This window comes from Crocuta crocuta, unplaced genomic scaffold, assembly GCF_008692635.1.
Source record: "Crocuta crocuta isolate KB4526 unplaced genomic scaffold, BGI_CrCroc_1.0 scaffold59, whole genome shotgun sequence".
NCBI classification, from domain to species: Eukaryota; Metazoa; Chordata; class Mammalia; order Carnivora; family Hyaenidae; genus Crocuta; species Crocuta crocuta.
This window is the reverse complement of record NW_027551578.1, coordinates 1,927,256-1,950,443: the sequence shown is the minus strand read 5'-3', so window position 1 is coordinate 1,950,443 and position 23,188 is coordinate 1,927,256. Positions and strand designations below refer to the sequence as shown.

The 23,188-nt window shown below is 47.8% G+C and overlaps 1 protein-coding gene across 3 annotated transcripts in view; it reads right to left on the bottom strand.

The window, feature by feature from the left end:
- Nucleotides 1-5,953: 5,953 nt before the first annotated feature.
- CAPN9 (calpain 9) overlaps nucleotides 5,954-23,188 on the bottom strand; it is a 47,352-nt gene continuing 30,117 nt past the window's right edge. For all 3 annotated transcript variants that reach the window (XM_077751661.1, XM_077751662.1, XM_077751663.1), the window contains 11 exons: nucleotides 22,749-22,906; nucleotides 22,373-22,581; nucleotides 18,894-18,930; nucleotides 17,510-17,590; nucleotides 15,582-15,639; nucleotides 13,901-13,965; nucleotides 13,107-13,175; nucleotides 12,708-12,786; nucleotides 11,742-11,858; nucleotides 9,604-9,662; nucleotides 5,954-6,264 (listed from right to left, as the gene is read on the bottom strand). In XM_077751661.1, coding sequence (XP_077607787.1) covers nucleotides 6,238-6,264; nucleotides 9,604-9,662; nucleotides 11,742-11,858; nucleotides 12,708-12,786; nucleotides 13,107-13,175; nucleotides 13,901-13,965; nucleotides 15,582-15,639; nucleotides 17,510-17,590; nucleotides 18,894-18,930; nucleotides 22,373-22,581; nucleotides 22,749-22,906 — 959 coding nt within the window. In that variant the 3' untranslated portion in view covers nucleotides 5,954-6,237. The remainder of the gene's footprint in view (nucleotides 6,265-9,603; nucleotides 9,663-11,741; nucleotides 11,859-12,707; nucleotides 12,787-13,106; nucleotides 13,176-13,900; nucleotides 13,966-15,581; nucleotides 15,640-17,509; nucleotides 17,591-18,893; nucleotides 18,931-22,372; nucleotides 22,582-22,748; nucleotides 22,907-23,188) is intronic.

The following is a 23,188-nucleotide window of genomic DNA, read 5'->3' as shown; positions in this document are numbered from 1 at the left end:
TGACGTGCCTTCAAAGCCCCAGAGGTAGAGAAGGAGTCATATAATTGCACAGTGCAAAGCAGCCCAGAGAGGTCAAGTGATGTGGTTCAAGTCACACAGCTAGCTGGACATAAATTCCAGACTAGAATCCAGGTCTCCAGACTCTAAATCCAATGCCATTTGTGTTACATGACTCTGGACTTGCTCCACGTGGATCAGCTCCCTGTCTCCGGAACAAAAGACTGCCCACCCACCTCCTGCAGAGTTCTACTGGTGTGCAGAGATATCTCCTCCTCAATAATTGGGTTCTTCCATCCACAGGCACCATTCAGGGATCCAGGAAGAGTCTCTCTCCCTCCGATCTGTATTTCCCTCACGCGCTCCCTCTCTCCCTTGTCCCCTCAGCTCTCTGTCCCCTTTCAGAAAGACTGTGTGAGGCTGGGAAAGTGCCCCAGGCGAGCATTGGTAGCAAGCACAACCTCTTTTTGACTCACAGCTGTGGCGCCCACACAGCCCTCACGCTGGTACTTGGCAAGCGGTCCTGGCTGGCAGGAGAATGGTGCTTTGTTACCATGAATGATCCAGAGCACTGAGCCGAGCTGGCACCACTGACCCCAGGACTCCTGCCAATCGGGTCCCCTGCTCTGGTACTTTCTGAAGTCCTGGCACCTCAGTGCTCTGCGTGGCTCCACACAGGGCAGGGCAGAGGAGAGCCTGGAGCATTCCAGATTAAGGTGTCTAGGGCCCATGGTTCCCTCCTGATAGGGCCCGAGGGGTTTTGTCGGAGGATCGGTGGGAAAAGATTTTCACTCTCTGGGTTGTGTGCAGCTCTTTGCAAGTGATCACAGGGCTGCAGTTGATGTCCGGGCTGGGGGGCAGCCCGGGGGCAGAGACAGTGGGGAAGTAGGTCAGCTCTGCTATCTGAGGTCTCTCTCGGAGCCCATGGAAGTCTTCANTCCACATGGTCCTTTATTGAGGGCTTACAGTGTTACAATGTGTCAAACTCTGCTATCACATACAGGAATTTCAACCTACCAGCCATTGTAGACTTTGGGTCCAGCAGAGTTAAGATACTCAGTGCACAGACACCCTTTGTGTGGGAAGCTGGCCCAGGTGGGCAGCCAGCTGCTCGCAGGGAAGGAAGTCCGCGGGGCACAATCTTATGTATCTTCCTCTCTGAACCTGAAATCTCACCGAGGAACATCACTCCTTAAGCTTAAAGCTTTTGTCATGCTTCAAAATGTCAATACTGTTTTTAAAAGTTTATTTATTTTTGAGAGAGAGAGAGAGAGGGAACAGGCAGGGGAGGGGCAGAGAGAGAGAAGGAGCGAGAGAATTCCAAGCAGGCTCTGCACTGTCAGCGCAGAACCCCATGGGGGCTCGAACTCATGAACCGTGAGATCATGACCTGAGTCGAAACCAAGAGTGGGACTCTTAACCGACTGAGCCACCCAGGCACCCCAAAATGTTAATACTTTTTAAGTATCATTAGTCATTTATATTATTATAAGAATAATTTTCAGGTTACTTGGTGGCACGATTGAATCTCAAGGTTGGGAAGGACTCTACTTCCTCCAGCCGAGACTTGAACATCTTTATTCAGCTTCTGCTCAAACAGGGAGCAGTCAGGATTGCGTTCAAATCCCTTCTGCTTCATGAGCCCCTCTGAGCCCCAGTTTGGGTTGTTTAAAAATCTGTTTCATGGGGATGAGAAAACCAAACTTGTAGGTCTGAATATTAAATGAGCTATTTGTAAAGTATGACTTGATATTTTGAACAAATAGGATGAAATCAGAAAACAGCCTTTTTTTTTTTTCTTTAAATGAGTTAATTATTTTTCAGAGACAGAGTGTGAGCAGGGGGGAGGATCAGAGAGAGGGGAGAGAGAATCATGCTGTCAGTGCACAGCCTGACTCGGGGCTCGAACTCACGAACCATGAAATCATGACCTGAGCCAAAATCATGACCTGAGCCGAAATCAAGAGTCAAATGCTTAACTGGCTGAGCTACCCAGGTGCCCCAGAAAGCAACCTGATTTTTGTCTTCCACTGTCATTCACTGACTAGGTCTCTTTCATCCCTGGCCTTGGATGAGAAGAGAGGCGGGCCTCCTGCCTTCACTTGTCTTCCCTACGATCAGCAGACACTGGAGGTCAAGAAACACAATCTCAATATGATAATTAAAATGTCTTGTCGAAGGTTAGATGAGCAATTGAAGCTGAATCCACCGAACACAGGGGTCCAAGCAAATGTCCATGTGGCTGTGAGTGATTTGGGTTATCAACCTCGCAGTCAGAGAAGGGGTGATGACCTGTCTAGAAATATACATATTTCACTCAACCAAGCTGATGTCTCTATTATTAAAAACTTGAAAATTAACAGGCAGATTCACCTACTTAGATGTACTCAAGCTCAGCTCAAACCGTGTTTTGTGAAATTGATGGCTACCACCCAAAGTAAGAATTCTTGTCCCATCAGAGATGAATGAAAACAAGTATTCTTGAAACTAAGAAAAAAATACTAATATGGATTATCATTTTGACTGATTTAACAGAAACCAGTCACTAAGGGAGACAGTAATTAATTCAGTATTATTTATCTGCCTATGCTTTTTCATGTCTCTCTCTTTTCTCACAGATCATATACTTTTTACTAAAGTCTTCATCGAAGTATTATTTATTTGTTAATTTATTATTTATATACAGAGAGAGTGGGGGGATAGATGCAGAGGGAGGGAGAGAGAATCTTAAGCAGGCTCCATGCTCAGTGCGGAGTCTGACTTGGGGCTCGATCCCATGATCCTGGGATCATGACCTTATCTGAAATCAAGAGTTAGATGCTGAACTGACTGGGACACCCAGGCACCCCTATCGAGGTATAATTTAAACATCACAAAACACACCCACTGTAAGCATACAAACAAACGCTCCTTAGTAAATGTATAGAGTTTTGCAAACATCACCATGATCCAGTTTTAGAATATTTTCGTCACCCCCCACTGTTCTCATGCTGGTTCTGCGAATCCTCACTTCCATTTCTAGCCCCAGGCAACCGCAGATCTGCTTTTTGTCTCTATGGATTTGCCTTTTAAAAAAGTTTTATGCAAATGCAACATTAAAAAAGCATATATCAACCATGTATTTTACAATATTTACATTCCATTGTGATGACTTTTGTTAAACTATTCCCCAGTTATGGATTGGTTTCAATTTTGCTTTTTGGCTTTATAAATAAAGCTTCTCTGAAGTGTCACATCCAAGTCTTTGTGTGTATATCATATATTTTCATTTTTCTTAGGTAGGTCACTGAGAATGGATTTGCTGATGTACATGGTAAGTATATGTTTAACTTTTAAAGGAAACCCAACTGTTTTTCAAAGTAATGGTACATTACATTCCCACCAGCAATGGATGAGGGTTGCAGTTTCTATGCATCTCCATGAACACTGGGTATTGTCAGTCTTTTACATGATAACCATTACAGTGAGTCTGTGCGGTATCTCATTACAGCCCCAATGCATAGGTGCATGCATTTTTGCTAATGAATGATGATATTGAGCATCTTTTCATGTGCTTATTTCCATTTACATATCTTCTTCAGAGAAAGGTCTAGTAAAATCTCGGCCCACTTAGAAAATTGGGTTGTTTACATTAAAAAAATTTTTTAAAAAAGGGGGCACCTGGATGGCTCAGTTAGTTAAGTGTCTGACTTCAGCTTAGGTCATGATCTTCCTGTTCACGGGTTCAAGCCCCGCATTGGGGTGTGTGCTGACAGCTCGGAGCCTGGAGCCTGCTTTGGATTCTGTGTCTCCCTCTCTCTCTGCCCCTCCCCCATTCACACTCTGTCTCTCTCCCTCTCTCTCAAAAATAAATAAACATTAGGAAAATAAACCCCCAAAATTGGGTTGTAGCTCCTTACATAATCTGGGAACAATTCACTTAGCAGGCATGTGATTTGCAAATATTTTTCTTCCAGTTTGTAGGTTTTCTTTTTATTGTTATAATGGTGTCTTTTGAAAAGCATATGTTTTAATTTCAACGAAGTCTAACTTACCAAAGTTTTCTCTTACAAATCGTGCTTTTGGTATCATATCTAATAAATCTTTGCCTAATTCAAGGTCACAAAAATGACTCCTATGTTTTGTTTCAGAAGATTGATAATTTTAGTTCTTTCATTTAGGTATGAAACATTTTGAGTTGATTTTTGTATATGGTATGAGATAACAGTCTAATTGTTTTGTTTTCGTATATGACCATATGTATATTCAATCATTTCAGTCGCATTTGTTGAAAAGACTATTCTTTCCTCCATCAAATTGACTGGGCACTTTTGTAAAAAATCAATTGGCTATAAGTAGAGGAGTTTATTTCCTGACTTCTGCTCAATTTATCTACATGTTTGTCTTTAAGCCAAAACCATACTCTATTGATTACTATAACTTATACTAAGTTTTGAAATCAAGCAGACTAACTATTCTTACTTTGTTCTTTATGTAGCTTTTATGTACCATCTTCAGTTTTTGTGTACAGATTCATGTCATCTATGAATCTGTAAACAGGTTTACTCTTTCCTTTACAGTCTCTGTGTATTTAACTGCTTTTTCTTGCCCCTATTACACAGAGTAGAACCTCAAGTGTAGCGTTGAACAGAAATGGTGAGCACTGATATCTTTGCCATATTCCTGATCTTTGGGGGAAAGGATTCAATCTTTTACCATGTCTCTTACCATTAAGTATGAGAATTGTGGGTTTCTTACAACTGCCTTTTATGAAGTTGAGAAAGTTTCCTTTTACTCTCGGTCTTTCAAGAGCTTTGATCATGAATAATGTTGGGTTTTGTTGGACATTTTCCTGCAAATGTTAAGATGATCATGAAGCTTTTGTCCCTGATTCCCTTAGTATGGAGTATTACATACATACATTGAAATTTGTTTGATGGCCTAGTATATAATATAACCTGGAGAATGTTCCATCTGCTTTTGAAAAAAAATGTGTATTTATTTTAGATAGAGTACTCTAAAAATGTCTCTTAGTCAAGTTGCTTGGTAGTGTTATTTAGGTGTCTGTGTATTTGCTGATTTTCTGTTTAGCTGTGCTATCAATTACTGAAGGGGGATATTGAACTTTCTAATTGTTAGACTGCCTATTCTTTCAACACTATGCATTTTTGCTTCATAAATTTTGAGGCTTTGCTGTTAGATAGAGTTACATTTATAATTGTTATATCTTTCTAATGTATTTACACTTCATTACTATGTAATATCCCTTCTTGTCTTTAGAAATATTTTTTGACCAGAAAGTTAATTTTCACTTGATAGTAACACAGCTACTCTGGCTCTCTTATTGCTACCGTTGGCATGGTATACCTTCCTCATCATTTTACTTCTAACCTATTTGTGTCTTTTTGTGTGAAGTGTGTCTCATGTAGACAATAACCATTGAATCTTATTTTAGTCTATTCTTATAATCACTGCCTTTTAATTAGTGTTTATCCATTTGTATTTAATATGATTATTGATGTGGTTGGATTTAGCTCTGTCATTTTGTTTTCTATGCCTCATTTTAAAATGTGTTCCCCCTTCACTGCTTTTGTGCTAAACAATTTTTTTTTCCTAGCTGTACCATTTCAATTCCTCTCTTGCTTTACTTCACACCTTTCCCTTCTCATTTCAGGCCCCAACATATAAAAACATTGTCCTGTGGTGCCTGGGTGGCTCAGTTGATTAAGTGTCTGACTCTTGATTTCGGCTCAGGTCATGATCTCAGAGTTTGTGAGTTCAAGCCCTGCGTCAGGCTCTGCGCTGACAGTGTGGAGCCTGCTTGGGATTCTCTCCCTCTCTCTGCCCCTTCCCCACTCATGCATGCACACACACTCTCTCTCTCAAAACAAACAAACAAACAAACAAAAACAACCACATCGTCCTGTATAGGATGTTTGAGTATAATGATTGATGCTCCCCTGAAGCTAGGACAATTAGTAGTGGGAAGAGGCAGGGAAGGTAGGAGGAAGCAATGCCTGAAGCTGAGGATAAGGTGCAGGTGGTGGCACCAGCCATCTTGGGGAAGTGATTGTACAAAGAAATAGCATAAAATCAGAGGTCAGAGCTGAGTGCGTTTCATTCTTCCAAGATGAGGATGGGGGGGCGGGGGAGGAGGAGGTTGGATAAGGGGAGGAGAGCTCCCCACCAGGAAACGTTCTGAAGTTCATGGTCCAGAAGTCAAGACTCAGCTGGACAGGCTGCGTCTTTGCCAGGGAAGCCTCAGATGTTCATTGTCAAGCTGATAAACTGGGAACAAAAAAGGAGAGAGACAGAGAAGGGCTGGTCATCCCTCTACTTCCCCGCCAGCCCTGGTTTGTTGACTTCGCGGCAGCTCTGCCATCCGACCATCTTGGCTGCGAATGTGGACTTCGGCTTCAACATAAAATATTTTTTTAAAAAAATGAATTCTCAGTACTTTATGTCTTTCCAGGGGTCCTGAGTTCTGAATTGGCTCAAGTCAAGCGCAGATGGTGAGACAGAGAGGGAAATGTGCTTTCTCCCTGGCAAAGCAGACAGCCTTCCTGAGGCTCCTCAGGCAGGGCAATATGAAATGCCTTTTCCTCTTTGATGAGGGGCCACCTCACGCTGAGGACACAGGTGGTCCTCCCTCGAGAGGAGGCTGCAGGCTCAGCATCCGGGGCTCTTTACAAGTGAACTGGTGGAGAAGTTGCATGCAGTTCCTTCTCATCTCCGCCATCTTGCCTCTGCCTCCTCCCTCCAGTTTTCCTATCACAACGTAGTGACTTGTGGGATGTTATTTTCTCTCCTCTCTGCCCCCCTTCCTGGGCACAGCACATGCTGATGCCAGGGTCAGGGAAGGCGGTCGGGTGAAGGACGATGATGCGCAGGCTCTTTTAACAGAGTAACAGTGGGTGGGGCCAACCCAGGCAGTCCAAGGATTCATTGTTACCTAGGTGGATGGCAGGGGGCGCTCCTAACTGTGGCTCTTGAACTTGGCCACATATTGTACCCANTTATTTATTTATTTATTTATTTATTTATTTATTTTTAAATATTTTAAAAAATTTATATCTGAGAGAGACACAGCATGAGCAGGGGAGGGTCAGAGAGAGAAGGAGACACAGAATCTGAAACAGGCTCCAGGCTGTGAGCTAGCTCTTAGCACAGAGCCTGATGCGGGGCTCAAACCCAAGAACCATGAGATCATGACCTGAGCCGAAGTCGAATGCTTAACCGACTGAGCCACCCAGGCACCTCACTGGGGAATTTTAAAAGTATCAATGCTTGGGAGTGCCTGGGTGGTTCAGTCGGTTAAGCATCCGACTCTTGATTTCAGCCCTAGGTCATGGTCCTAGGGCTGTGGGAGGGAGCCCTGCCTCAGGTTCTGTGCTGAGAATGGAGCCTAATTAAGATTCTCTCTCTGACTCCCTCTACCCATTTCCCATTCTCTCTCTCTAATATATATATATATATATCTATCAATGCTTATGCCCTACAAAGACAGATATGGACTTATTTGGTCTGGGTCACAGCCAGGTCTTTGGATTTTAAAATCTCCCCAGATGATCTAATGTGCAGCCAGAGTTGAGGATGATGGGCTTGAAGGGAGAGAGAGGGAGAAGACTCAAAGATTTGTCCTGTTATCTTGGAGATGGACAACATGGGGCGGGGTGGAGGGGGTGCAGGAGCTGAACCAGATGACTTGGGTCTACTTCGGGGAAGGCAGACAGGAAAGCAAGCTTGTTCCAGCTCCCACACACATGTGGGCACTTGGTTTGGAAGTGACACCTTGACTCTGAGGCAGTGGAACTCTTCCACCATGGCTCTGGTACTCTGAGGCCTTTGGCTAAGAGGGTATTGAGTACCACACCTGCCCACTCTCCCCCCTGCACTGGAGATAGGGGGCAAATGTCCTTTCCCCATGCTTAATAGTATCTAAACCTTGATGAAACTGAGAAATCTCCCTTATTTTTGTAAACAGCCAGTTTGAGTATACACCTCTTTCTTTGGAGTCCCCAGGCTATTTTACATAGTTATATTGTTTTATACAATCAGAGGAGTTATATTTATGGAGTGTGTTGTGTGCGCTGAAGGTTAAAGAGAATACTAGAAAAGGAAAACGTCCAGTTTCTATCCTTAGGGAAATTGCAATGTAACCAGAGACCTGAGATACACACATGAGAACACTGGTGGTGAGCCGACACAATAAATGGCCAAATTATGTGATATTTGTAGAAACCAAACCTTTGATGTAAGCATAAGGCCTCCATCTCTCTGCTAATGGGGACACTGAGGCACAGAGCAGGTGACTTGACCAAAATCAAAGCACAGCCCACACTGCCATCAACCTCTTTATCTTGATAGTCAGTAAAATGCAACCCAAATCCAAAGTGGCTATTGAATTGGGAAATAAGCCAGTGTTTGCAGTATGAATGTGAAGAAGGGTGAGGAGAAGAAAGAGCCTAGGAAGGGAAGGAGACACAGGCTGCTGCCTTTGCTACCGTTAAGTCCAAGGGAAAGCAGAGCTGGACAGGAAGACACGGGGAGAGAAAGGAAAATCATGGGAAATAAAAATCATGGGATCCATGGAAGGGAAGCGTTTCATAATTTTCTCCCTCCCTCCCTTGGGGCAGGAGAATGACTAACCAGCATTCGCAAACCTCAGTACGAGTAGGAATCACTTCAGATCCTCGTAAAACAAGATCTGATTCAGCAGGTCTGGCGTGGGGCTTGGTGCTCTGCTTTTCTTATTTATTGGTGTGGTTTTTTATTTTATTTATTTTATTGACATAACTGACATAGAACACTGTGTGAGTGTAGGATGTACAATGTGTTGATTTGATACATTTGTATATTGCAGCGTGATTACCACTGTGGCGTTAGCTAACACGTATTTCAGGTCACGTAATCATCACGTCTTTTCTGTGGCAAGAATAATTAAGATGGTGTCTCTTAGCAACTCTGAGGCTGAGGACAGTACTTACTGTGGACAGTAATCACCATGTGAAACTCTGCGTTTCTAACAAGCTCCCCTAGGGGATGCCCAAGCTATTGGTCTGCAGACCACACTCTGGGCGGAGGGGAGAGGACTATCTACACCTGGGATACCTCTTCCGAGCCTCTGAAATTCTGATCTGTGCTCTGCCCTCCATCGCTTTTGCTGCAGTTAGCCCCTCTAATTGGCATAAGGTGTGTCTTTCTCAGGGTTTTTGAGGTGTGTGCACACGTGTGCATACACGCACGCGTGCACACACACCCCCCCCTTAGAATCATGAGACCCGCAGGACAGCATGAGCAAGGGGAGTGAACAAATTGGAGGCTAGAAGGCGGCAGAATGAGGAACCCATATGGCAGAAGGAAGAGGAGTCAAGGCTTGCTGGCTCACTCTGTGATTAAGCTCTTTATGCCTCAGTTTCCACTTCGGCAAAATGGGGGTGCTGTTAGTCCTTAGCTCACAGGGCTATTGTAATGATTGCATGGACTGCTAACTGACAGGTACCTAAAAAATAGTAGCAATTTCACTGTTGTCACTGCCCTGTGGGTCAGTGCAAACTTCGCATTCAGTCGCGCATTTGGCAAGTGTTTACACAGCATGGGCTCTGCCCCGCCCTGGCTGGATCATACCTCGTTTATGTTGAGATGAATGCACTCCTTGTTCTTCGTACTGAGCGCCTGGAACACCCCTAATGGAAGAGACATGGGAAAGACATCATTGTGGGGAGGGTTCCTTCGGCAGGTTTAACGATTTCCCCTGATCTTGGGGCCTGCGGGGCAGCCGTGGAGGAGCTGCTCCATCTGGTGGTGAGCACGGGGCTTCTCAGGCGGCTCCACTGGGATCTCGCAAGGTGGAGGCTCTTGAACTCCTGGGATGGCAGAGCTGGTGGCCTTACCATTGGGTGGCACGTGCTGTCATCTACAACCTGTCAGTCAGCCAGCCAGCTCCTTGGCCCCAAACATCTCCCTTGTGCTAACTTTTTTGGGAGCTACAGATCCCTTGCAATCTCGGACCTTCTCCCCAGAGAAAAAACACACGTACGTAAAGTTTTGCATGAGTCTTGAATGCTGTTCAATCTCTATGAGCCCCTTACGAGGAGATGTGCCCCCAAGGTGCTCCCGCACATGGGAGCAGGGGTACGACAGAGAGCCGTCTAAGCTGGACGCCACGGCTAACGCACTGAATAGCCTGGAAGTTGCTTGCTGGGACCTCAGTCTCCCCGTCTTGTCAAAGTGGCCTAGCCAGCCAACACTGGCTTCCCTTGAGAGTTACCAGGGAGCTTAAAAGATATAACAAAAAGGGGGAAGGTGAGAGGCCTAGAATGGACAGGGCCCAACAGCCCAATGCGGTGGGTAAATCCTGAGACAAGCAAACCAACGTGGAAAGAGGGCCTGGGGAAGTTGAGCACGGGCCAGGTCTTAGATGATAGTGAGGGTTTGCCTAGAGCCTGCCTGTGAGAGATATTTACAGGGGGAAGGGACTGAATTTCTGAGCTCTGTTATTAACTAATTCAGGAAAAAAGTATATGTTAGAAGAACATATGATAGGTGAGCAGAATGATCATTGTTGAGGCTGGTATAAAAATCCCTGAAAATATAAATACTGATGCTACATGTCACCCCTTGGATTCTATTCATTTGGCCTCCTGCACATCCCGGTCATCACAAAACACTATTTTTTCTTATAAACCCCTTCTCCTATTGTGCCCATCCCCCACCCCTAAAATCCCTCCATTGTAAGAACACAATGGGCACCTGCTGTTGCGAAGGATTGGCCCAGGGGGACTCAGAAAGGACAGGGGCAGTGGAGAGAAGAGAAGCCACCAGCCACAGCCTGGTGGAGGTAGGTTTCAGCAGGTAATCACATGTGACCTAAGTGGTGCAAAAGAAGCAGAGGGTGGAGCCCCAGCGCCCTAGAACCGAGGAGCCTGGACCCTGCTTTGGTTTAACGAGTGCCTTGAAGTCACCTAAGCAAACATCCTTTAGAAAATGCCAAGCAGGATGGGTCCATACTTTGTGGGGCCCAGTGCAAAATGGAAATGTGGGGGCCCCTGTTCAAAAATGATTAAGATTCAAGATGGCGACGCCAAAGTGTTAAACCAAGTGCAGGCATCCTCAGGGGTGTGGGGCCCTGTGCGCCAGCGCATTTCGCTCCCCTCCTCCAACCTGGCAGCCACCCAGGTGCTAGGTCACAGGCCCCGGATGTGTTTCATTCAGCTTCAACTCTGTGACACTGTGACAGGAAACCGTAAGCTCTAAGGACCCCCTGCATGTAAACTCTTGAGGTAACAACTCTTGTCTGGGATAACTGGGTCAGTGTTTAGAGCGTACAAGACACAAAGGTAGGGTGGAGGGAGGGGGGCGGAGGGAGACGGAGAGGAAGAAGGAGAGAGACTCCGCTGATTCTTGGTGCCGTGACAGATTTGATCCCAGCTGGAGCCTTTCCTCAGACAAGAGGCAGGAGCCGCCCACCCGTGGCCCCGTCCTCCCACAAGGATGTTGTGAATGCGTGTGTGGAGAATGGCTCTTAGCAAGCCAGGGGCACAGTGGACACAGGTTGGGCCCGGAACCCACGGGTCGTGCACGAGAAGGTTCTTAACTTCGCAGCACAGAAGACCCTCATCCCCACCCCTCAGCCAACCACGCACAGCACAGAGGTCACACGATGAGAGTTGTCTGCGGCCTCTCACCAGCTCCTGGGAGGGAGCCCAGGGGTCATGGACCCCCCTCCCGGGGGCCCAGGGGGCGCAGCCCCGCCAGACACTCACGGCTTGCGTTCTCCAACCGGACCAGGCAGTTGAGGAAGTCATCGAAGCCCAGCTGGAGTTCCTTGTCTGTGTACCTGAGGACAGTCAGCTGCAGGAGGTGACGGCTCAGCTGGAAGCCTGCGGGGAAGAGCGAGGAGATGTCAAGTCTGGGCCCTCTGTACCTTTGGGAAGCGCCCAGTGTTCTGTTTGCAAAGTGCAGGTTCCCAGGCCCAGCGGGGACCGCCATCCTCAGACAATGCATGTCTACACTAGCTGAGAATGTTTCTAGATGTTTGGCTTACCTGGGAGGGAAGCAGATTATAAGCTCTGGAGGGGCCCAGGGGACCTGTCTGTGAGTCACACTCTGTGGGAAACACCACGCAGTTTGGTGCTGCGGTGGCCTCAAGGCCATGGCTATGTGCCAAGGACAGCAGAGCCCCAGACACTCAGACCGCCATGGCGGGGACTGCGGGAGGGTGAGAGACACCGCTAGGATCCTGTCCTTTGTGTACAGAGTTGGTAGAAGTTATGGCTGAATCATCTGGTTTGGATTCAGCCTGCTGGTGACAAAGCCAAGGACAGAGTGGCAGGTGGCCGAGGAGCTCTGTGAGCTCCTCCCTGACCCCCAACCACGGGATCGGGTGCACCCTGCCTCGACCATGATGATCACCATCTGAAAGCAGCAGTTAGAGGTTTGGAAGCGCTCCCGCCTTCCATCAAAGGGTCACATGTACTCCTGCTTGGCCAGAGGCTGAGAGAGGGGGTGAGGCTAAGTTCAGCCCTAGTGGGTACGTTTTAAAGACTCCAATATTGCACAGTCGTTTAAAACACGGGTCCTGGTATGAGGGAGCAAGTCCCGAGCCCGCGGCCTGGGTCTGCCACTAACAAGGCTGTGCTCTTAAGAAGCATGAACTCAGGTTAAAGACCGGCCATGCTCTAGGGCATGAGAAGCAAGTAGCTTCTAGCCTTTTCTAGGCTTTTCTTTACCTGCGGCTTTCAGGGCGGTCCGCAGCTCATAGGAGGACATGGTGCCAGACTTGTCAGCATCGAACTGAAGGAACAGGCTCTACGGGGAAGACAGAGGCGCTGAGAACCAGAGGCCAGAGGCGCCGTCGATGATGACCGCCAGCTCTGGAGGAGAGAGACCCCTCAGGGCCGGCTGGGCGAGGGCTTCAAAAGAGGTTGGCCCCTTGGGTTTTCCTTTTCATTTTGGGCACCAGTACTGTGGTACTTCTGGAAGCATGAGAAGTGAACTTGGGAATGGGATTCCATCATGGTGGCTTCCCTTCTGCTCTTTCCTGGCCGGCAGCACTTGACCGTTTAAAAGCCCCTCCTGCCCTAGGCTCACCAAATGCCCCGAGGCCGGGCCCTGGCCGGGTTACATACTGTCCACTTCTTCAACGTGTTCCAGAACACCTTGAACTCTCCGAACTCCAGCTTCCCGTTGCCGCTGGTCTGTGCCGAGAGCATTAAGGAAGGAACGAAGGAACGAAGGAAGGAAGGCAGGCGAGCCGGGTTTCAGCCCGAGGTACCTTGTAGGACTCCAGAGATGGAGGGAGGGGAGGGGCTGGCCTGGGGGACGGGGAACCAGATGCAGGGCTCTAGGGAGGTGGCTTAGCTACAAGCTGTGCATCTCTGAAGAATGAAGGGTGAGATGAGGGAGGGCACCTGAAGGCTTGAATAAGCACATTATTAAAAAATAAAAACACCCTTTAGGGTCACCTGGGGGCTCAGTCAGTTAAGCGACCGACTTTGGCTCAGGTCATGATCTCACGGTTTGTGAGTTCAAGCCCCACATTGGGCTCTCTGCTGTCAGTACAGAGCCTGCTTCGGATCCTCTCTCCCCCCGACCCTCCCCCCTCCCCCCGCTCCTCCCCAGCTGGTGCTCTCTCTCTCTCTCTCTCTCTCTCCCTCTCAAAAAAAAATTTAAAAATTAAAAAAAAAACCTTTATTCTCTTAGATGAGACCCCAAAGTGGTAACAAGATTCCCAAGTCCCTTCAAAACCTTCCCCTCACTGGCCAGTCTGTGCCTCTTGACTCGGCTCCAATTCTAGGGGCTTCCCAGTCTTGGGTTGTTCTCTGAGGAGATAACTATTCTACCCGTGAAGGATGTTGCAATCCAGGAAGGTCTGTGTTGGAGCAAAACATGACTATTTCTGCCCTTAGATTTGGAAAGATACGTCCATTAGGGAAATGATGTTTTTACAGGAAATCAGGCTCAGCTTCTTGAATTTGATGTCCTTTTCTGAAATCACACATGGGAGTGGAATTCATTAGACACACGATAAGATGCCTCTAACCCCGGCTGCTGGAAGTCCACCGTGTGGTTAGATCTGGGGCTGGTGACGGGGACACGTGGTCATTCCCAGAATGCTGGTGAGAGTGGAAACTGACATGGCCTTTTGTGAGGAGAATTTGCGAACTATAAAAAGAAATGCCTTAAAACTGGGAATATCTTTCCATCCTTTACCCTCATGTTAAGAATCCCAAGCAAAGAATTACAAATTAAGATTTTTCTCATTTGGTTATTAATGATGGCAAACATTTAGAAATGATGTAAATGCCCAATGGAAGGGTAGGGGCAGTAAGTTAGTTTATGGGTATAGGGCGGATTATTACACAGTCCTTAAGAACCGTGATTTTGAAGCATATGTAATGACCTGGAAAAATGCTCATTAAAAAGTCTGTTTAAAAGGCAGGATTTTAAGTCACTGAAGAAAGGGGCATCTGGATGGCTCAGTAGGTTAAGCATCTGACTCCTGATTTTGGCTCGGGTCATGATTCCAGGGTTGTGGGATGGAGCCCCGTGTCAGGCTGTGTGCTGAGCATGAAGCCTGCTTGGGATTCTCTCTCTCTCTCTGGGGAATGATGGCTACTGGGTACACGGTTTCTTCTTGGAGTGATGGAATGTTCTAAACTTGGTTGTGGTGGTTACACAACTTTCCGAACATCCTAAAAGTTGTGGTGGGTGAATTGTATAGTATGTGAATTATATCTCAAATGTGACATTAAAAAAATAAAATTGTAAAGGGGTTGCCTGGGTGGCTCAGTCAGTTGAGCAACTGACTTCAGCTCAGGTCATGATCTCGCAGTTCATGAGTTCAAGCCCCGCATCAGGCTCTGTGGTGACAGCTCGGAGCCTGGAGCCTGCTTCGGATTCTGCGTCTCCCCATCTCTCTGCCCCTTCCCCACTCGTTCTCTCTCTCCTTCTCTTTCAAAAGTAAATAAACATTAAAAAATGTAAAAAATTGTATCTATAGTGTAATTACAATTATGTGCATGCACATACATCCACAAACTGAGAGACACACCCAGACGACACATATCATTCACATACATGAAGACATACATACGTATCTTAATGGTGGTTTTTTTTTTTTTTATGTTTTATTTATTTCTAGGAGAGAGAGAGACAGCGTGAGCAGGGGAGGGTCAGAGAGAGAGGGAGTCACAGACCGAAAGAGGCTCCAGGCTCTGAGCTGGCAGTCAGCACAGAGCCCGACGCGGGGCTTGAACCCACAACCGCGAGATCATGACCTAAGCGAAAGTCGGACGCTTAACCGACTAAGCCACCCAGGCGCCCCAATGGTGGTTATTTATGGGCAGTTAGATTATTGGTGGCTTTTGTCTTTGTCTCAAGGCTTTTCTGAATATTTTAGAATTTTCTCCCATAACTGGCATCATTTTTGTAATCAGGAAATAAACAACAAAAGCTGTGTTTAAAGTCTACCGAAAGTCAGCCCTGGAAAGCAGGGAGCCTGGACGAGCTGGAGGAGAGCCAGGTGGCATGCAGTCACAGGTCCCACGTCGCACCCACAGGGGCCCTGGGGTCCCCGATGGGCGGCGGCTGTGAGCACTTACTCTTTTGCAGCACAGCATTTAAAATATATTCCAGTTTCTCTGCGGTCACCTCCATGTCCTGTTGAAGGGGAGACAATTGCTTTTGATGGCCCACAGCGCCTTCTTTGTTAATTGCTTCCGGTTCTGAGCTTGTTTTGGCTCAAGCAACAGCCCGAGCCTCAAGGACTCTGCCGCAGGCCCGTGTGCCTGTGTAATGGGTGACTGCAGCCCGCTGAACTTCTCAGGGGCTCATGCCCATCCCAGAAAGGATGGGAAGACTGGGCAGCGCAAGACAAGCTTCCCCATTGAGCTCAAGCTCCCTAGGTGCTTATGTCAGACAGAGCACATTTGTGTCCGGGTCTCCAGGCCTCTGTGCAGCAGACCTTCCTGGATAGTATTAGAAGTGCCCGCACCAGGAGCTCACTGCAGGGACCATTGCAATTGGAAGAGCAGGGAAGGTATCCCATGGATTATTTTCAAATGATCTAGGGTGAATTTCAGAACCACTAATCTAAGGCCATCTGCTCAATGCACTAAATCTCAGCATCGAGGGCACTTAGAAGCTGGGTAGAGATGCAGAGTTCCGGGCCCCGCCCCGCCCTCCTGGCCAGAAAATCTGCATTTTCCCAGGATGCTGAGAGAATGTATCTGTCCAAGACTGAGAAGCGCAGACTTAGCGCTCCTTCAGTCCAGGGTTTTGAACCGACATGTGAATCACCCGTGACGTTATTTCCCCACACGCCTGCCCACCCGGAGCTTAGGAGGCCTGGGGAACGGGATTTGGGGTGTTCAGCCCCACTGGGGAATGGCTGATGTGACCCAAGCCTCCTCTGGATGGAGCCACGAGCCCAAGTCGCTGGGCCAGTCCGCAGGAAAGCAGGACTGGAGCCCACGAGCTGAATTCTAGCCGGTGCTTTTCGGTCGTGAACAAAGTTTGAAAGAATCTCCTGCATCATCCCTCACTTCCCTTCCAACCGGGATCTCCATTTCCGGCAACTTCTGTCCCTCTGAAGCTGGGAGGAGGTGCCCGCCCACCCAAGGCTGACCTCCAGATGGCATCAGGTACCAGACATGAGCCATTCACTCCTTTCCCCACCTGGGCACTCAGCCCCGGAGGGAGAACGGATGGCCACTTTGCCTGCACGGGGCCTCTCTTCTCTCCACCCAGACAGTTGTCCCCAAGTCTCCCTGAGCTCTTGTTTATTACACTGCCCGAAATCCCACCATTACGGCTTTGTTCGACCCCCGGCGTAGGTGTCACACAGGTATCATGACACAGGAGCCCCATCGAGGCAGGAAGCTAATGCAGTCATTAGCACCTGCCATGAAATGGCTAATTCTATTTATGGCTATAAGGGAACACAGGTGGGGCAGTTTCTAGAACAGAGGAGACCGGCCCGTAGATACCCAGGGGGCCCCTCGAAACAAGCTGCCTACTGAGGGAGGAGGAATGAAGTCAGGGGGCGGGAGGTGAGAGACAGATCCCCTCCTTCCCCCACGGTCTGGCCCAGGCTGCCAAACCTGGCCATGCTGCTGATGTCACTGGACAGAAGTCACGTTTCTAATTTGATGGTATCTCTCCGAGCAACACCACCGTCCCCCAGAGCAGAGCGAACATTTTGATGGCAGTGGTCTATGGGTAAAGTTCAATGAGCCACCTTTTCAAAGCTTTCTCTAGCCTTTCACAGAAAGCCTCTGGGCCGGCGGAGCTCCTTTGGGTGCTATTACCCCACTGACGGTGGTGGACCGGCGTGAGGGGCGGGTGCGGTGGAGGAGGTGGTCCTGAGAGCCCCCCAAGTGACCAGGGCTGGCCTCACGCTGGGATTAGGTCCACCAGGCCTCTGGGAAATGTGGCAGACAAGCGTTTTACTGCATCCCCCAGCAGAGAAGACCAGGCCCCAGGGCTCTGCAGGGGATCAAGGCCAAGTGCAGCTTGCAGCCAGCCCTACCTCACCGGCAACTTGTTCAAACAGAGCCTGGAACTGCAGTTCCTCCTCTGTCTCCTGGCCAGCTGGAGTCGGCTTCGGAGGCTAAAAAGCAACCAGAGGCACTCACGTTGGACCCCACAGAAAAGAGACTTGGCATTTGCTTCCCAAATAGCAAGAAATCAAAAGAAGCCCGCCCTGGAGATGGTGCAGCCCTGTGGGAGAGGCTGGGACCTCGCTGCTTAGTGGGGGCCCCCAGAACTGGCCGCTGCTAGCAGCATTTGGAATGGCAGCCTGGGGGCGCCTGGGTGGCTCAGTCGGTGGAGCGTCCAACTTTGCCTCAGGTCAAGATCACAGTTTGTGAGTTCAGCCCTGCATCGTGTTCTGTGCTGACAGCTCAGAGCCTGGAGCCTCCTTCAGATTCTGTGTCTCCCCCTCTCTCTGCCCCTCCCATGCTCATGGTCTGTCTCTCTCTGTCTCTCAATAATAAATAAAAATGTTAAAAACAATTAAAAAAAAAAGGAATAACAGCCTGATTCCTTGTTGAAGGCTCTTCAGAGGGAAGGTCTGGAGGGACTACTTAGTGGGACTTCACTGATGAGAGCGACAAAGGAGGCCAGAATCCTGACGGAGCTGGGGTCCCCGCCAGGTCTCCAGGAAGTTAGAATCGAGGTACTTACCTGACCGCAGATAAGCCATTTCCCAAACCCATCTCCCTGCACCTCCTCTGTCTGACCCTCACCACTCTTGACTGTAATTACTCACTTAACCATCTGTCTTGACAGGTGGTAAAATCTCAAGGGCAGGGGTCTCCAGCAGGGAGCCTGGGGCCTCAAGCATGGAAAGAGCTCAGTAAATGTTTTGGGTGTTTTGTCTCGTGCAGATCAGAACTGACTCTGGAAGTGTCAGACTGTTCAGGCTACACCTCAGCCCCTCTGGAATGTCTTACATCCCTTGGACAAGTCTAAAACCCACCCCCTCCTCCCTCCAGCACACGCATCGTCAGGAAGAAGTAACACGTTGCTTTAAGTCCACTGTAAAAGGATCTACTAGCTGCTCTCATTTTCTTCTTATCGATTATTTTTCTTAACTTGAATGCACTTTAAAGACATTTCATCCCCTTCGGAAGCAGCAGCTACCGAACAGAGTGAGTTGGTAGCACAGAGAAGGATCGCTCCAAACAGAGCTTTCTTCTGGGCACCTACCTCGTCCCCATGCCTGGTCCTGGCGGGATATGAAAGACTTAGAAGGTACAAAGCCTGTTCTCCAGGAAGTTAGAATCGAGGTACTTACCTGACCACAGATAAGCCATTTCCCAAACCCCAAAGTTTTGAATGACGCTGTGATTGAGGAAGTTTTCAGGACAGTCACTGAATCCCACCCTCCAGAGTAACATGAGAAGGCTCACCTCGTGAAGGTCAATGTTCACATCTCCATCCATGTCCCTGGTGGGGGGGCGAGGGGAGGCAGAAAACATGCTGGCTTACTTGTGGATTGACTTCCTCCCTAGGATCTGCAGCACTAACGGGAGCCCTGAGGGATTGGAAGGTTCTGGCCCATTGAAGCCCTTCTTTTTCCATGGTGTTTACATTTCACAGGGTCTGAAGACCTCCTGCATTGACTTTTCTCTCTCCTCTGTCCCTCAGACCCTTCCCAGCATAAAAATGAGAGGGAGGCAGTGTAGCCATCAGCCGAGAAGAACTTGTAAATTCTGGACTCTGAGAAGTAAAAGAAGCTACCAGCTACCACCCTCTATTTCCTGGATGTGCTTTAACAAGGGATATTTATGAAGTGGTTTATAGGATAGCAGAGCCCCGGAGGACCCAAAAGCCAGGCACTTTCCTTACACCCATGAGCTCTACATCCCCAAAGCATATTCAGTTCCCTGGACACGATCATTCAGTCTACTGAGGGTTATTTCTAGGGGAATTGGAAACGACTGTAGAGCAAGTTGGGTCAGAACCAAAAATTTCCCCAGAAGCTTGATCCTTTACCTCAGCCCCTCCCACCAAGGATATAAATTCTGGCTCCCTTTATGTGTGTCAGAGGTAGGGGTGGGGGCTGTGTGTGTACGTGCTTATGTTTGGGGAAAAGAGTAAAAATAATGGAAACGTTAATTTTTCTGCTCACATATTTAGGGGAACCTATACTGTCTGGAAAGCAATAATATTGAGAGGAGGAGTGGGCTTTAGCTTTTGGTGATCCTAAAACATTTGGAAGACTCCAATCTTACAGTGTAAACTTGAAGCACTCCCCAAGAAAAACTGCTAAAAATTCAAAGGGAATACCAATAATCAAACATTAAAATGGAGCCAGAGTAGAAGGTGCCCAGAACTGGCCGCTGCCGGCAGCATTAGGAACGGCAACCTGGTTCCTTGTGAAGGCTCTTCAGAAGGAAGATCTGGAAGGACTAATCAGTGGGACTTCGCAGATAAGAGTGACAAAGGAGGCCAGAATCCTGACTGAGTTGGGGTCCTGACCATCCCTCGGGCATGCACAACAGAATCCTTTCAGAACTTCTTAAATCGTTTAGGATCCTCTCAAGAGGACGAAGCCAATGGAAGTAGAGCTTAATGTGTTTCTTTAGTTACTGAGCTACAGAGCTGCTGTTTATGCTTGAGATGGCAGCAGACTAGAGTACTTCATTCAGAGGTGTCTGGGTGGCTCAGTTGGTTAAGCATCTGACTTTGGCTCAGATCATAATCTCATGGTTCATGAGTTGGAGCCCTGCATCAGGGTCTGTGCTAATAGCTCAGAGCCTGGAGCCTGCTTTGAATTCTGTGTCTCCTTCTCTCTCTCTGTCCCTTCCCTGCCCATACTTTGTCTTTCTCTCTCTCTCAAAAATAAATAAACATGGAAAAAGAAAGCTAAAGTACTTTGTTCAGGGCAAACTTGAGTATGGACTTAGCTCTGGCATGTGTGAATCTTCTGTGGATACCTAGGACTCTGATCTCAGCCCACTGCCGGGGCAGGGAACATAAAGTGTGGGATGGGCACTGCCTGGCTTTCCCTCTCTTGTTATGGCTGCCCACAAAATTGCCAATCTTCACGCCTCTCGTACAGGTGCTTTTGTGTGAACAGATACTGGGAGACTTATCTGGGAGAAGACTGGAGAACAGCTCTCTGGCAGAATTTTTAAAAATTTAAGATCTTATTGCTTCTATTCAGCTGACGAGAAAGAATCACGCCTTTTGTAATCAGCTCGGGAGACCCAGCCAGACTTGAGAACTGGGAATATTCTCAATGCCTGCCACCAATCCAACTCTATCCCACTAAATAGAAGATAAAACTGGAGGCCACGGAGTCAGCACTGACTCCATCTTGTTCTCTCAGGTCGATCCTTAGTTGGAGGTGGACCTGTAGCCCAAATACAGAATTCTCGGCGATCCCTAGAATGTCTCTGTTGGGTAAAGAAGTGGGCACTTGCATCTTGAGCTATTTTTTTCCCCTCTGCCACAGAACAACTGATGGTGAAAGGGCAGCAACAGGAAAGTTTTTCATAGAGCTATCTGATACAATATAATTTTGCTAAGATGCTGCAAAAGGGAGGCAGCAGAAAGTAGGGTATATAAAATGGAAGGCAGACTTGTGCAAGGTAAGCAGTTGACCATTAGCTTTGTTGATGGTAGTGTAAGTGCCTGACTTTACGTTTTTGACTGTTCAGGCACCCATTTAAAAGACATCCATCTCAAATAAACATGCCACGAGCTATACAGCTAGATAAAAAACCCAGCCACCCCACCCATGAAGTTCCCTCTTTTTTTAGAAAGCTCTGGTAGACCATTTGATCATTATATCCTTTTCCTTCTAGCATTTTAATTCACCAATAGTGACCCTTTTGAAACTCTAGACTCCTACTCTTGACCTCAATAAAGGCAAAACCCCAAGCCTGTGCTCTCTTGCTCTCTCTCTCTAGTCAAGACATCACTGTGTGGCTCCAGGTGTGCTGTGTACTTCCCAGAACCTGGAAGTAATAAACCTTATCATTTCCAAGTTCCTGGGTCATTGCTGAGATATGTCTGGCCTCATGGTTGGTTCCGGCTGGGGAAACATCTGTGGGGGCTCACCACAGGTAATACANTATCCTTTTCCTTCTAGCATTTTAATTCACCAATAGTGACCCTTTTGAAACTCTAGACTCCTACTCTTGACCTCAATAAAGGCAAAACCCCAAGCCTGTGCTCTCTTGCTCTCTCTCTCTAGTCAAGACATCACTGTGTGGCTCCAGGTGTGCTGTGTACTTCCCAGAACCTGGAAGTAATAAACCTTATCATTTCCAAGTTCCCTGGGTCATTGCTGAGATATGTCTGGCCTCATGGTTGGTTCCGGCTGGGGAAACATCTGTGGGGGCTCACCACAGGTAATACAGGCCCAGATGAGTGCCCTTGGGTGTTCCTAGCTGATGGCATTGCTGTCCCTAGGCTAAGACTGATGATCCCAAACAACTTGACAATATTAACTGATGAAAGAACAAGTCATTCAAGAAACTTTCTAGAAACCTAGAAAGAACAGGTCACTGTAATGGCCACCCCCCTTCACCATGCTCAGAATGAAGTCCTAGCATTTCTAAATGTGGGTCCCACTCCAGAAGTTCCTTGGGCATAGGGTCTGGAAAATGAAGGGCTCCACCCAAGAGGGTCTGGTGAGCATGATTCTGGAAGTGGTTGGAGGGAGCAGCTTTTCAGTGGCTTGTTTGGGGGAAGGAAGGAACAGAACCAACATGGAAATGCATCCTGCTTTGCAAATGGGTTAAGAGACCTTCCTGCCTGATTTCTCAGGTGGGGCGTTGGAGAAGGGAAGAGAGGGGTCAAGGCTCCAACTGTTCCCTGGTGGCTTCTTGGGGACTGAGCCACTAAATAAAGAGGGATTCTTGGACCCGTTACTCACTGGGTGATAATTTTCTTCTCCGTAAAGATCCTCAGGCAGAAATCAGCTTCCTGATGGGGCTCAAAAGTGCTGGGAATCAGGATGTACTCCCCAGGGGGCAGCTGGAAACGGTCCGAGACTTCTCTCAGGTTGATGAACGTTTTGCTTCTGGCCTGGGAAGCATGGTACCTGAAGAAGTCTTTGTTCAGGTGTTCGTCTTTGCGGGGGCTCTGCAATGGGAACACAAGTGGGTGGTTCTGTAAGGAGGGCCATTGGTCTTGGGTATTCAGACACAGTTTGGGGACTGGCCATTGAGTCTCTGGCATGTGGCCGAGGAGGAGCTGAGAATCCAGCATGTACGTGGTGGACTCTGAAGAGCAGGTTGTTTCCTACCCACCTGGTAAATGGCATAGCCAATGGTCAGCATGTCGGCACCAAACCTCTTGAGTTTCCTTCGATCCTTCTGCATCAGGGCTACAAGGAAAGTGCAGTCCTCCTGTCCCTCGTCTTCCTCAGTCAGGGACAATTTTATTTGTGGATTGGTCCAGAAGGTATCTGCCATTTGAAAGAAGTGAATTATTTTGCCTTCCTTTAGAAAACCACAAAGGACACACACACACACACACACACACACACACACACACACACACACACACACCATCCACCCCTACACATCCTCCCAAACCTGAGAAAGTCATTTATTTCTTCTCTCCCTGTTCCGATGGCTCTCGTGTCCTACTTCCCGTAATCTCAGTGAGAATGCCAAGTGCTTTCCCTTTCATTTCCACTTTCTCTTGAACCATTTCCCACGGAGCTTTTAAAAGACATTCTTCTGGG